Here is a 15,739-nt window from a genome sequence, read left to right on the forward strand (position 1 = left end):
CTACTGCACTGTGTGTGTACGGTTTATACGACAAGTGTCACGGATGATTGTCACTCCCCCCATGGGGACTGGCTGGCCTGGTGGTGTTTTTTTTTTTTTTTGCGGCTTACGCCTTTTATTGATTTTTGAAGGGACAGACAGTAGGCTGACAGGAAACGGGAGAGAGATGGGGGGATGACATGCAGTAAAGGCCGTGTCGGGTCCGGGAGTCGAACCCGCGGCACACTGCGACTGGATTACCAGTCCGGTGCCCAGACCGTTACGCTACGGCCTGGGCCTGGCCTGGTGGTGTTTAAGGGTCTTTATCAGGCTTCATTAGAGGAGACACCTAAGCCCTGTGAGATCTCAGGTAGCCATGATGGGTGAGCGGAGCGGCCGTTGTGCTGAGCCCAACGTTTTTAATGCCGCTCTCTCTCCTCAGCACAATCACTGAGAGGCCACTGAGACTATTAGGCCGATCATCCCATATTAACCCTGTCTGCTTCCACCACGCACTGCTGCTGCTGAGCACACAGGAGCACTGAATGAAACCTTATTGTACCTCCAAATAACTGTTACTGAAAATTGAAGAAAAAATCTAATAAATGGTGCATTTACAGTATATAGTGCCTTTATCCAAGGCGCTTTACATACATTGGTAGACAAACAGGAGAAGGGCGCAAACCAGTGTTGGTGAGGTACTGAAGGCCTAAGGCGATAAAAGGCGGCACACTCATGGCCACCATGCTGGAAATGTATTAGTTTCGACCTGTAAGGTCTTCTTCAGGGAATGCAATACATACAGTAGATTGTGCATTACATTCACCCATTCACACACACATTCATTCACACGCCGACGATGGCAGAGGAAACCATGCAAGGCACCAACCTGCACATCGGTTTTTGAGGACCGCTAGCCCCTCCGGTATATTCAGCTATTAGTGTAGATTTCCGACGTACACAAACATTAAATTCCCATTGACAGTGAATGGATAATTTTACATCATAGCGTCTAAGCAAATAGGCATAGTGTCTATTTTAGGTCATGATGATGTACGATCATATAAGAGCGCCCCTCACTTCACACGGGAGTGATTTGTTTTTCTATAGAGAAAGTAGCCAATCTGTGCCACATCGTGGTGCACTGCGAGTTTGTAGAGCGCCTATTTCCTCTGTGACACTTGTACGACGATGAAGTAGGGCATTACATCTACCTCTACGAACGATAACACAATGTGGAAATATTGAAGATGCAAACGGCAACGATAACGTCGGTACGGTGGGGGTCATGATTATTAGCCTGTAGCTTTAATGCTTCAGACTGCGATGATTAGATTTGACTTCATTATCCCCCTGGGAAATCTGTCCTCCTAAGGAGCAGTGAACCATCGCAGGCTGGGGGGGGGGGACGGGGGGGGACGGGGGGGGGGGCGGAGGAATCAATACGCTGTTCACTTAACTGCTACTGTAGATGATACAACCTAGAGGATGGAAAATGTAACCAAGACAGTACAACCGAGAGGGTACACTACTACACACACTACAAGTTATTTTTTGTACATTTGTGAGAGCCGTGCGTGTGTACGTACTCAGACTACTCACCAAGCTGCTACTACCACCGTTACAGCAGCAGAGCTTCTACCTTAAGGACCTGATCTGCAGTCAGCGTCTATAGAGCTTCCTGTGTATCACTATCCACTATCCTACACCAGCACAGCTTGTACTATACTTGGCTGGTCTGGAGTCAGCGTCTGCACTAGAGCTTCCTGTGCGTGCGTGCGTGCGGAATCATCAGAAATAAGAACAGGAAATGGGCTTTAGATAGTGACACTGCAGCTCACAGTCTCTACACTGTGTTCATAATGCGAACAGGTGTTCTTTAATATGTTTGTGTGTTTCTGCATCTCACAGTCTCTACACTGTGTTCATAATGCGAACAGGTGTTCTTTAATATGTTTGTGTGTTTCTGCATCTCACAGTCTCTACACTGTGTTCATAATAACAGGTGTTCTTTAATATGTTTGTGTGTTTCTGCAGCTCACAGTCTCTACACTGTGTTCATAATGCGAACAGGTGTTCTTTAATATGTTTGTGTGTTTCTGCAGCTCACAGTCTCTACACTGTGTTCATAATGCGAACAGGTGTTCTTTAATATGTTTGTGTGTTTCTTTATCTCACAGTCTCTACACTGTGTTTCATAATGCGAACAGGTGTTCTTTAATATGTTTGTGTGTTTCTGGGCGAGTGCACGAGTCCATCTGGTTACAGTTGTTACAGTACACTCCTCTGAGTTAGATTAATCACCCTCGGGGCCTGTCGAGGGGGGCTAACATTCAGCCAGATCGCCAAGCCCTCACAATGTGTCACAACTTTAACCCATTCTTTAAGCATTACGTTATACTTTAGCTACTGTGAAATAGCAGATCTACAAGCTCATAGTGCGGGACCGAATGCCGCGGTACCAGCTTGTAGAGCTGCTATTTTTGAAAAACCATGAAAATGTGGCGCAAATCTTTGAATATATTATTCTTTCACGTAACGTATTTAACTACATATTTTCAGATGGGGGTCCGCAGCCAAATACAGATAATTCTGGGGGTCCTTGACATGAAAAAGGAGTATAGCTGAGTTTCTGCTACTTTTGATGGTTTTGTATTTGGATCGTGAAAAGTAACAGTTTTGGACACACAAGGTTAAATAATCTGCTTTGATATTGACCAGGGACATGACGTATAGAGTGACTTATGGCTTTTAACCCATTTGGGCGGGAACCCCTTTTGGTGTTAGCATTACGTTATGCTTCAGCTATTGAAAAATAGCAGATCTACAAGCTCATAGCGCGCCACCGAGTGGCGCGCTATGAGCTTGTAGGTCTGCTATTTTTGAAAAATCGAAGAACGACTGACAAAGAAACATAGCTTTTTCAGAAAACTGTCAGGATGTAGAAGACATTTTTAGAATCTGATCTCAGGTCAGAATGGGTTAAAGAATTCTATGTGGTCCCAGACATGTAATCTCTGAAGAGACGAGACAACGAGTAGAAGATAAGACATAATTTTTTGCGTCCAGGAGGACACAGGGGTCCCTGTCATGGTCCTGTTGTCCAGGAGGACACAGGGGTCCCGGTCATGGTCCTGTTGTCCAGGAGGACACAGGGGTCCCTGTCATGGTCCTGTTGTCCAGGAGGACACAGGGGTCCCGGTCATGGTCCTGTTGTCCAGGAGGACACAGGGGTCCCGGTCATGGTCCTGTTGTCCAGGAGGACACAGGGGTCCCTGTCATGGTCCTGTTGTCCAGGAGGACACAGGGGTCCCGGTCATGGTCCTGTTGTCCAGGAGGACACAGGGGTCCCGGTCATGGTCCTGTTGTCCAGGAGGACACAGGGGTCCCGGTCATGGTCCTTGCGTCCAGGAGGACACAGGGGTCCCGGTCACGGTCCCTGCGTCCAGGAGGACACAGGGGTCCCGGCCATGGTCCCTGCGTCCAGGAGGACACAGGGGTCCCGGTCATGGTCCTGTTGTCCAGGAGGACGCAGGGGTCCCGGTCATGGTCCTGTTGTCCAGGAGGACACAGGGGTCCCGGTCACGGTCCCTGCGTCCAGGAGGACACAGGGGTCCCGGTCACGGTCCCTGCGTCCAGGAGGACACAGGGGTCCCGGCCATGGTCCCTGCGTCCAGGAGGACACAGGGGTCCCGGTCACGGTCCCTGCGTCCAGGAGGACACAGGGGTCCCGGTCACGGTCCCTGCGTCCAGGAGGACACAGGGGTCCCGGTCATGGTCCTGTTGTCCAGGAGGACACAGGGGTCCCGGTCATGGTCCTTGCGTCCAGGAGGACACAGGGGTCCCGGTCATGGTCCTGTTGTCCAGGAGGACACAGGGGTCCCGGTCACGGTCCCTGCGTCCAGGAGGACACAGGGGTCCCGGTCATGGTCCTGTTGTCCAGGAGGACACAGGGGTCCCGGACCGGTCATGAGGCGTTCCGGCTGTCCCAGAGTGTGTATCTATATTTACTCAGCCATGACCTCAGAGCAGGAAGGATCGGATGGACGGAAGCAGGGAACGGCTGCTCTCTCTCTCTTTCAGCGTACTAGCGTCAGCCCGGCAGTGTGCGTGTGTGCGTGTGTGTGTGCGTGTGTGTGTGTGTGTGATAATAGTCCTATACTATAGTGCAGTGTGTCCCATTATAATGGGTCGCTAAAATAAATGAAGAACAGAAAGTTTCAAAAAATAATTCCTATAATGTTTCCTAATTAAAAACAGTGGTGAGAATAGCCCAATCTACAAGCCAATCTGCAACACACTATTTGTATTTATGTAGGGCTTAAGTGCTTAATTGATAATGTCATGTTTGTTTGTGTTATTTTACTTTGTGTCTTTTGGGGGTCTTGACTCGGGGGGGGGGGGGGGGGGGGGTCTGGGAACCCCTACTCGACTGTAATATTCAACTAGATTAGTTTTGAGATTAGACGTTGAGCCCAGAGTGATATTTGTTTTCAGAGCCCGTTCAACATAGCAACGATGCAACAAGGAACGGTATACGGTAGCATATCGTTGCTGTCGAGAGGAAACCTCATAACTCCATTCTTGAGGTTTTCATTGGCATAAATCAGTGCTATTGAACACCCTTTATGTCTGTTTGTTGTTTCGAAAATATTTAACCAATAGAAAGTAGTAAAAAAAGTGCTTTGGACAAAACCTCTTAACTCCATTGGACCCTCAAAATGTCTGCTAAAGCAACTAACTCTCAACCTCTCAACTTCTCATGGAGGTAATTGACATTATATAAAGTTACAACACCAACTTTGATTGTATTGCTTTGTTTAAAAAATATATATAAGGTTATCTTAATTTCCTGTTTTCTTTTTCTTTTATTTTTTTCCCTGAAAAATGAACATTTTGGAGTTACGAGGTTTCCTCCCGACAACATCACAGCGTTGTGAGCCTGTACAGTACGGGATCCGCACGTACAGTAATTCCGCTGGAACATGCGCTCATGCTCCCGTACTTGCGGTTATGGTTAGGTTAGGGTTTGAGGTATAGGTTGTCGTTTGTCAGACCAATGACTATAGCCTGAACTAAGTACAGTATACTGCACCCCCTACAGTCTAGAGTACTGTACATCTGATATTTACTGAGGACAAATAAAGTATAAATCAGGCTTCACACACACACAACAACGTGTCAGCGAGAGGGGGGGGGGGGGTGTCTGCTTAACCCATTCTGACCTGAGATCAGATTCTAAAAATGTCTTCTACATCCTGACAGTTTTCTGAAAAAGCTATGTTTCTATGTCAGTCAGTCGTTTTTTCAAAAATAGCAGACCTATAAGCTCGTAGCTTGTAGATCTGCTATTTGTCAACAGCTAAAGCATAACGTAATGCTAACACCAAAAAGGGGTTCCCGCCCAAAATGGGTTAATGCTGCAAATGACGGAGTGGAAAAAGACGTCTCCCCCGTCCCCCCCGTCCCCCCCCGTCACCTCAAAGTGTCTCCGTCCAGATGGCATTATTATTATTGCGAAGTGACGACTGAAGGGGGTGATCTCAGCGTGATGTCGCTCTCTCTTGTCAGTGCTGGGAGCGTGATGACTCTGTCTTTAGAAGTATATACGGGTATGGGGAGGGATGTGAGAAGCGGTACTGTATGTGTGACGATGCCGGCTGAGTTTGTTTTAGTTGGAGACGGTCACTATGTTGATGAAGAATCATGAGGAACAGTACGACAGGATGGGCTGAAGTGAAATGTGTTTTTGCAGAGTAACAACAATAGATGGGGGGGTGGGGGGGGGTCAACAGATTGTTCAGGGAGGGGAAGCCGGGGGGGAGGGTCATATTTGTCACTGCACGTATTGCTATACGATCTGGGGTGGAAGTTGGAGCGTTGGGGGTGGCCGGGAGGAGCAGGGCGAAGGCTCTGTGTCCTCCCGGTGGGGGCTCCTCAGTGGTATGGGTGAGGATGCAACTAGCATCGCGTACACAGCCTTCATCTGCCTTTAGCAATGCATACTGCCCCAGGAGGATTAACCCATTCTGACCTGAGATCAGATTCTAAAAATGTATTCTACATCCTGAGAGTTTTCTGAAAAAGAAATGTCAATCGTTCTTCGATTTTCCAAAAATAGCAGACCTACAAGCTCGTCGTAGCGTGCCACTCGGTGGCGCCAAAAAGGAGTACTCGTCCAAAATGGGTTAAGTCTCTGAAGTGGGAGGACAAAATGGTGACAGGCCAACCAGATTCGTCTGGAACCAGGCTATAACCAACCAGGGACCAGTATTCAAATATGGGGCGGGAGTCACGGGGGAACATTGCGAGAAAATAAATCTAACACTGGGCGCCCCCGCTGATCAAGAGGTCCAGGCTCTGGTCTATTATGTTTTGCATGTTCGAGTCCCGTTCATGACAACCTTTGCTGCATGTCTCTCCCCTTCTCTCCCTCCCACTTTCCTGTCTGTCTTCACTAATAACTATCAATAAAGGCAAAATAACCCCCCCCCCCAAACAAATCAAACACTGAGATGAATACATCAGCTTATGGTACCAGATCACAAGATATGCTTTTATTGAAGGTACCAAAAACTACTACTAAATTGGTAGATACTGCTTTCAGGGTGTACGCTCCACATTTATGGAATAATTGTCAAAACAAATTGAAGTTGAATGTCCTCGTTTCATTTACTACTTTTAAAAGACTCGTAACTGACCTCACACTAGAGGAAGGCATATGCACCTGCTTTTTGTAATATTTGGTTATAAGGTTTTGTTTCTGTGTGTATGTGTTTGTGTATTATATGTGTTGTACTGTGTGTCCATGTCATGTATGTAAAATCATTGCTGTACATGTTCTTGTTTGTATAACAGGGCGCCATTGAAAAAGAGACCCTGGTCGCAATTGGATTCCCCTGAAATAAAGGTTTCAATCAAAGGACGAGACTAATATCCACGCAGTGATATTAGTATCGCTACGTGAGGCTAGCATGCAACAGCAGTGACAACAACAACACAGAGATGTAAACGGCGTCTTACCGTTTTCCTCTCTGTCTTCAGCTCCTGCAGGTAGCTGGTCAGCACGCTGATGATCTGAGAGTTCAGGTTCTCCGAGATGACCTCGTGTTGACCGGCGTAGTCGTTCAGCTCGTTGAGGCTCGCCAGGAACGCTCGGCAGAATGTGTATCTGTGACACAGGAAGTGACATCACAGAGACGATTAGGTGGCGAGGCAGTTACAGTATGAACATTGTAAATCAATAATCCATTGTACAGTCCTCCGCCAAATGAAAATAAACTCACTTGCTCTCCTCCTCTTCTCGCGAGCTCTTCTTGGGTTGATACTTCTTTGATAGATTTCTGTAAGGAAAAAAAGATCCAGTCAGTTTTGAACTAGGAATACACACAACCACCGTTTCTCAACATGGGGTCTGGGGTCCACGAGGGGACCCTTTTGGGCTCTGTAACTCTGACAGTTACTAGCAGAGTAAAATATTAGCTCTGGGGTCCCAAAGATTAAAACAAAAAGACAGTGGTTCTCAACCAGTGGTCCGGGACCACCAGTGGTCCTTGAGGGGGTTCCAGGTGGTCCCCAGCTGAATGAGGGGAGAGTTGGTAACCAAATGGACCGTTATAGATCTTTATGAAAAATCACCCAACTGGACAGAGACAACTTATTTCTGACAGGTAGGACCTGAACCAGTCTACAGTACAGTAGGTCCCATGTTAAGACCCAGAAATGTTGGTTAGTATAAGCTTTTATGATTCAAATGTCATCTACTGTATAGGCTTCGCAGATGAGATTAGTCTTGTTTGCTGAAAGTTGCATGTTGAGAAATTTGAGTAATTAGCATAATATGTGACCATACCATTAACATCAAGGCATGATACTTAAGGCTGTTTAAGTATCATGTGATGTGTCAAATTCAATTTCATGATGCTAAAAAAGTGGCTATGGCCGTTTTGAGCCCAAGGAGTGTTTTTGTGCCAAACTAATGCTTGGAACGGATTCATATTCATAATCATGAAAACCCCCTATAGTATAGTTTGACACGTCACATGATGAAATTTAGATTTATTTGTTGCCTTATACAGGATGTTAACCCATTCTGACCGGGCACCCATTTTGGTGTTAGCATCATGTTATGCTTTAGCTATTGAAAAATAGCAGATCTACAAGCTCATAGCGCGCCACCGAGTGGCGCGCTACGAGCTTGTAGGTCTGCTATTTTTGAAAAATCGAAGAACGACTGACATTTTTTTAATCTGATCTCAGGTCAGAATGGGTTAATCAGACCAGTGTGTGTCCAGCGGAAACCTCGTATGAATCTGATCTCAGGTCAGAATGGGTTAATGGCATGGTCACTTATTATGCTAACTGCATTTCGTCCTATTATTATTACTGTCCTGAATGTGTACACATGTCACATGGTCCACTGCAGAATTGGTCTGCCACAGTACTACTCTCTCATATTAATGAATGACCCCCCCCCCCCCCTCTCTCTCTCTCTTCCAGTAGCAGTATAAGTCATCGCCCCAGGACTCACACACAGACATACAGAACCAGTCATCAGGAACGAGAGCAGCAGGATAGTTCCGTACAACAGTACTGTATGTTGGCCATGTCCCCATTTTGACATTGAGTGGCATTGGGCCCGTGGCGTGGAGTTAAGTGAATCATAGGCCAGGCCAGCCATGGTGACACTGCTGTCACGAAGCAGGAGGAGGAGATGGATGATGGATGGACAGACAGGCAGTGTGTGGTACGAGTATGGCTAAGTATGGCTGAGACAGCGCTCCGTATAACTAGTCCTACCTATTATGTAAAAAATATATATATAATATTTGTACAAAAACAGGAGATTTTCTTTTCATGACCAACGAGGTCAACTAGTGGATTTACTAGTCGACTAGTTGACTAGTCGACTAGTTGACTAGTCGACTAGTTGCTTAAAGCCCTAGTGCGCCGCTATACATACAATTTACAAATTAGCAGATGCTCTTTATCCATGGGTATTGGCACTGATGAACACGCCCCCAGAGCCTGCACAATCTAGTGGGGATCGTTTGAAATGAAAATGTGTGCCTAGATAACGACGTTATGTTGAATGACGTGTTAATGATCATGCCTAGAGGCCTTTTCCCAAGCCTTTGTGGGACAGTCAAGGGTTTATAGTAACTCTTGTCTCTTTCCAGGTGTTGTTCAGGTGCCTGAAGGCCTTTGAACACGCGTGCCGCCTAGTCATTAATTTTCAATGAGAGGTGAGGTAATGACACATTTCACATAGTGACACATCACATAGTGACACATCAAAACTAAGCACCAATGTGTAGCCTTCACCAGAGTGTAGAGTAGGAGAGTAGCGACACGCTTGGAACTATTGCCTATGGGCTATAGTTCCAAACATTGGAACTATCCCATTGAGATAGAATGAGGCACTTCCGCATTCCATTGTTACAATGGGAGTCAACGCTAGTGTCACCACTCTCGTACCAGATTACTCTGGCCTTCATGCACAGCGATGATGTCGTCTGATGCATGATGTCACTGTGTTTCTCATTAACCCGTTAAGCGCTGGCAGGTGGAAACCTTGTTCAAAACCGCTATACTTTTTCAGAAAACTGAGAAAAGGACCTGTGCGTGTTCCAATGGAACCAGTGTCGTTGTTATTTAGTCACAAGCTCATGTTATTGGTTCAAATATTTATAAAACCACTTCAATGTTCTTTTAAATATATTTTTATTGAAAATTTTCAATAACAGAAATCTCAAGAGATCTCAGAGGGGGGGAGGCAAATAATGAAAAGACTATGTTGTTGAGCAACACAAGCCACACCCAGACAAAAGAAACAAAATCATTTTCTCCCAATTGATTGATTTTGTCCCAGTTGACATGTAAGCCAATTCCCAATTCCCCAGCCTCTCTACGCGTACTCCATCTCTGCTGACCCCCACAATAAGTCATTGGGAGGGTCAAGATATAACCTCGGTTCTCCATCCGGTACTCAGGCCGTCAAGCCACCATCTTTTTTTCACCTGACAGTGAAGGGTCTCACTTTAATTAATGTTAAATCTTAAAAATACATGATCTATACAAGCTAAGACTTGTGTAACAAGTAACACTTGTTACGCACACGACGACACCGCTGGGTGAAGAAATAGGGTATTAATTTACACAAACGAAACATGACAATTTGGAGATACGAGGTATCTGTGCAACATCAGTGATATATTAATATTAACCAGGACCCTCCAGGGGTCTACGTTAGGCCCCCCTCCCTACTTTTTGTACCTCACCGGAAATATAGCAGATCCTGAAGTTGTGAGCCTCATGGTAGATCAGCTATTTTCACTGAATGTTTAGATAGGTTTCCGAGACACGTTTGAAATGTGAGAAATGTTTGATGAAACCATTACCATATAATTATATAACAGTTAATTATATGAGGCACTCACCAGTTTACATGAAAATACAATAACTCAACCACCACCAGGCACTGAAGGGATTAGACAGTAATGGACACTAAAATGAATGTCTACAGCGTACTCTGTTGTTGTAGAGGTGCATGGTTATAATTCCAACGGAAATTAATAATGCATGCTCCAAAACAGTAATGTTCTGGCACTCTGTTTGCACTCCATCCTCCTCTCTCTACTATACCCCTCCCTGTCTGCTCTGTCGCTAGGCAGAATATCACTCTCTTCCTTTCTCAGTCATCCTCAGAAAAGGATTTGGGTGTATATTAATTAAATTCTGGACGGTCGGGAACCCCTTTTGGTGTTTTAAGCATTCTGTTATACTTTAGCTATTGAAAAATCGTGTTACTGTGTAATGTTTTCGGATGGGGGTCGGCGGCCAAATACAGATAATTCTGGGGGTCCTTGACATGAAAAAGGTTGAGAACCACTGACATAGAAACATGGGATTTTCAGAAAACTTATCTCAGGAACGGAACCCCTTCAAGGACCCCAAAGGGGGGGTCCCCGGGCCGGACCACACTTTGAGAACCACTGCTTTACTGTACTCTATCTATACTGTATCTACTGTACTATAGATTATTAGATCAGTGTAATTTTGGGGGAGGGAGGTCATTCACATTGCCCTGCACCAGGATAGAGGCCATTACAGTGGAAGAGGATTAATCCTGGATTACACAAGTGTGCGTGCATGTATGTGTGCGTGTGTGTGTGTGCGCGCATGTGTGTGTGTGTGTGTGCGGTGTGTGTGTGTGTGTGTGTGTGTGTGTGTGTGTGTGTATGAGAGATTGGTGGGTGATAGTAACAGCAATAGCACAGTTCTAGTGTGCTCTGTTATGTTTGTAACATTTTCTTTTTCTTCCAAATATTCAAAAGCTCACAACAATTTACAATTTACAATTTAGGCATTTAGCAGACGTTCTTAATCCAGAGCGATTTACATTAAGCAAGAACAAAAAAGCATGGGAATACAATACATCACATAAAAACATTTATCATGAAACATGCGTAAGCTAAGAAAGTAACAGTGGAATATCTATATAATGAAACTATACATATAAACTATACATCTATACTACTATGCTATACATATGTACTATGGCGTGCTATGACTACATACAATGCAATTATAGTGCTGTCTACATAACATGCTATAAGTCTGTGTCAAATGCTATCTAAGTCAAGGCAACACATCGCAACACATCGCAGCGCGACGTGTTGTAGATCTGCTCTTTTCATCTAGAATAGGGTTCACGTGGTCAATTGTATTTGTTGGAAATAGACGATCTACACATTAAGCGCGTTGCATTGTGACACCTTTTGAGCTCGCAGATCCGTCATTTTCGCCTTTTATGTGTGCGTGTGTGCATGTGTGTGTGTGTGTGTGTGTGTGTGTGTGTGTGTGTGTGTGTGAGAGAGAGAGAGAGAGAGAGAGAGAGTGGATCCTCAGCATTTGCAAAGTGAATTAAAACAGCTGCCCCATCTGTTGAGTCGCAGGTTCAATAAAAGCCATCCAAAATCTCACATTAAGCTGCGAAAGAGTGAATAACATAATCAAACTATAGCTAAATAAAATGTAAAGCACTGTTGTTCATATCCTAATATCCATTTTTGAATCTAACATTTTCAGAAATTAAAAATAAATGTTAGAAAAGAAAATGTCATGAATAATAATAACAAAATGTAATATTTGGGAACCACAGAAGAAATTGCAGCAATAAAAACAGAAGCGTAACCACCAAGGTATAATATAGGCTATAAGAACAGTGTGTACAGCACAGTACAGTATGTACTGTGTGTCTATGAGTGCACCTCAAGTATTCTTCTCACACTTCCATTTGTTTGTTTTGCAGAAGGTCAAATTAGCCCAATCCGGGGTGGGAACGCCTTTTGGTGTTTTAAGCATTCCGTTATACTTTAGCTGTTGAAAAATCCAGGGATCCAGGGCTCTGCTTGCACACAAGTAGGCCATACATGGCCTTCTTGTGGTAGATATGTCGGTCAGACGATATGGAATTGGGTCAAATAATACTTGGTTTTAGGTTGGGTGTTTTTAAAGGTTTTAGGGATGGGTCTCCTGCAGCCTGTTGTTGGGATGTAAATGCAGTAGGAGAGGGATCTCCTAAGCCCATTGGCCCATCTCTCAGAGCAAAGGGACCAGTCACACGCCTCGTCTCATTGCCAATAAACCCAATGGAGGCGTCAGGCATGCACAGTATGTGATGGGGGGGGGGGGGGGGGGGGGGGGGGGGGTGGGGGGCGGGACCAACACTTGTGGTCGGAGGGAGAAACAAATGTGGGTCAGGCAGTTGGAGGATGATAACGCTGATACCACGGTCACCATGGAAACACAAGCTCCTCCCCCATCCCCCACTATAACCTAACCTGACTTCCTCTCAGAGCCTGAAGCACAAGCCAGGGACAAAAACAGAGAGGGGAGGAGGGAGGGGGGAGAGAGAGAGAGAGAGAGAGAGAGAGAGAGAGAGAGAGAGAGAGAGAGAGAGAGAGGTGGGAGAGAGGGACTGAGAGTGAGACAGAGATAGGGAGGGAGAGAGAGAGAGATGGAGAGAAAGAGAGGTGAGAGAGAGAGAGATGGACTGAGGGAGAGAGGGGGAGAGAGAGAGAGAGAGAGAGAGAGAGAGAGAGAGAGAGAGAGAAAGAGGTGGGAGAGAGAGAGAGATAGATGGGAGAGATAGAGATAGAGATAGAGAGAGAGAGAGAGAGAGAGAGAGAGAGAGAGAGAGAGAGAGAGAGAGAGAGAGAGAGAGAGGTGGGAGAGAGGCAGATCGAGGCATAGCAAACAAGAGCCTGAGCTACAGTAGATTTATGCTCCAGGCCAAGGTTTGCACCTGAACTCATCTCTCACTGAGGAACAATAACATCGCCTATAGCTCGTTACAACACCTGGATAAAGAAGCAGCCATCTCTCACCGAGGAGCAATAACGTCACCCTGGTTGCAGCGGTACTGTACGTGCAACACGGTGATGGACACCGACCCGGTCCAATAACGTCACCCTGGTTGCAGCAGTACGTGCAACGCGGTGATGGACGCCGACCCGATCCAATAACGTCACCCTGGTTGCAGCAGTACGTGCAACACGGTGATGGACGCCGACCCGATCCAATAACATCACCCTGGTTGCAGCAGTACGTGCAACACGGTGATGGACGCCGAACCGAACACACTATCGCTCACACGGCCAGCGTGAATCACGACCTCCTCCTCCTCCTCCTCCTTTAAGACCTATAAGTGCTTACCTCATTTGCTTTGCATAGCTGGCTTCGATCTCCGATCTCTCCTTGACGAATTTGGTGTACCGCTCGACGAACTCAATGCCCCACTGCGTGTGCTTCTCCAAGTTGTCAAATTGATCCTGCAGGAGGAGAGAGAGACAGAACGGACGATTAGAACACGACGAAGACAGAGAGCAGTGTTGGCGATAGTATGAATCACTGGGTTTCAACCTTTTTCCTTATCGATTCCAGGCCCATTATTTATTGGGTAATTGAGCCACGGACCACCATTTGATGACATTTAGCCTCAAAATGTTGAATATTTTTGTTGTCGTTGGACAAGATTTTGTCCACAATTTCATGCTGTATTGATGTTGGTACCATTATAGGAGAGATAACAGGCAAACGTTTTGTAAATTAAGTAATGCAGATGTTTAACATTAATGTAACCAAATGGACCCGGCTCAAGAGTTAAAGATCTAAGGGTCCATTTGGTTACCAACTCTCCCTGGGGACCACCTGGAACCCCCTCAAGGCCCACTGGTGGTCCCCGGACCACCGGTTGAAAACCACTGGTATAAATGATCAAACATCTGCGGCATCATCCACTGCAATAATGAAAAGAAGCATAGAGATATAAGAAATGAAATAATAATGAATAATATTATGCAACGCTCCCTACTACTATATTATTTAAGCCTAGCTGCACCAGCTTGTGTTATAGGCTTATACTACGAACTGGACACCTGGTTTTAGTTACAGATTGGGCTATGTGTAATAACAAAGGATTATAATTCCCAGTGAGTGACACCTTTTTAATGCTTTTTATCCTTTATATTAATAATATAATTTTTATATTTGTCTTCTCTCCGTTTTAAACTGTGCGCTATTGGCCTGGGCCGTGGCTGAGAGGTCCCGGCAACTATAGGCTGGTAATCCAGCCTGAAGGCGTGTCTAAAAATATCTATCTATCTATCTCTCTCTCTCTCTCTCTCTCTCTCTTCACTTTGTGCAAAATGCATCAAAACTTGATACGATACAGTTTTATATTTCGTCTAATGAATCACCAGTAGCCTACATCTGTACTCATCAACCGTATACAGTACAACAACTATGTTGGCTATACTAGAAGTATATATATTCTGTATGGATCAACGTGTAGCCGGGAGACAGGACATTAACCAAATACCTGAAGACTAGCTGGTTTGTTGACACAACAACATTTACACAGCGAGAGTTTCGATAGATAAAAGTTACATATTCCATATCAGTAATGCCTTTAGTTTATAATATGTGGGTAAAGAAAGACGAACAATAGTCTTGTCCACATTCTGATGAATAGAGAAGAATGTGGAATGACGCAGCAGGAACGCACTAGGCCATTCACATACAGTAGTGTGATGGTTAATTGGAGTGATCAAAGACATCAGTTTGGGGCTTTCCAGACAGAAATAATGCCTATTCTAGTTAATTACATTACTCAGTTTCAACGAGCAATCATCTATCTCTCCACTCGTCAGAAGCAGAGAGGAAGTGGGTAAAGGCAAATGACCTCTACTATCTCTAAACAACTAAACAACTTTTTGCAAATGTAACTAAGGGCTAGTTACATTACTAGGACACTGATAGTTTACAGCAGGGGTCTTCAACAGGGGTCCGGGACCCCCTAGTCCTAGGCCCTAGGACCCCCTAGGACTTAGGGGGACCTCACTCCTCGGAGCTACTACAGGGGGCCGCCAAATATTTGTGCGATAGTAACTTTATGTTATTTTTTACATTTACCTACTCGAACTATTAGCCGAAAATAGCCGATGTACAAGCTCACACCGCCTCGTGTGAGCTTGTACTGTCTATACACATGAACGTGAATCCAACACAACGATAGAGCTGCCAAACACTATGAAGCTATCTATGAAATCTATATCTCTGTGTGTACAGTACAGTACGTACGTCTGTAATCCATGTACTGTAACCCGAGAACCGTTCGTCACATCGACTTCAAACTCGACACACGCGTTCCACTGTTCCACACCCCCACAGCCCCGCAGGGAGTGCAGTCAGTGCT

At 45.3% G+C, this 15,739-nt stretch overlaps 1 protein-coding gene across 1 annotated transcript in view; it reads right to left on the reverse strand.

Annotated features, from left to right (window-relative positions):
* Window positions 1-15,739, reverse strand: part of fnbp1b (formin binding protein 1b) — a gene marked incomplete at its 3' end in the record, with an annotated part of 109,571 nt that overhangs the window by 60,066 nt on the left and 33,766 nt on the right. The window contains exons 2-4 of the mRNA XM_083793074.1: window positions 13,699-13,814; window positions 7,266-7,322; window positions 7,003-7,150 (exon numbers count right to left, since the gene is read on the reverse strand). Of these exons, the coding sequence (XP_083649200.1) occupies window positions 7,003-7,150; window positions 7,266-7,322; window positions 13,699-13,814 (321 nt within the window). The remainder of the gene's footprint in view (window positions 1-7,002; window positions 7,151-7,265; window positions 7,323-13,698; window positions 13,815-15,739) is intronic.

The sequence above is a fragment of the Protomyctophum parallelum genome, assembly GCF_964188405.1.
Source record: "Protomyctophum parallelum genome assembly, chromosome: 21".
In the NCBI taxonomy this organism is placed as follows: Eukaryota; Metazoa; Chordata; class Actinopteri; order Myctophiformes; family Myctophidae; genus Protomyctophum; species Protomyctophum parallelum.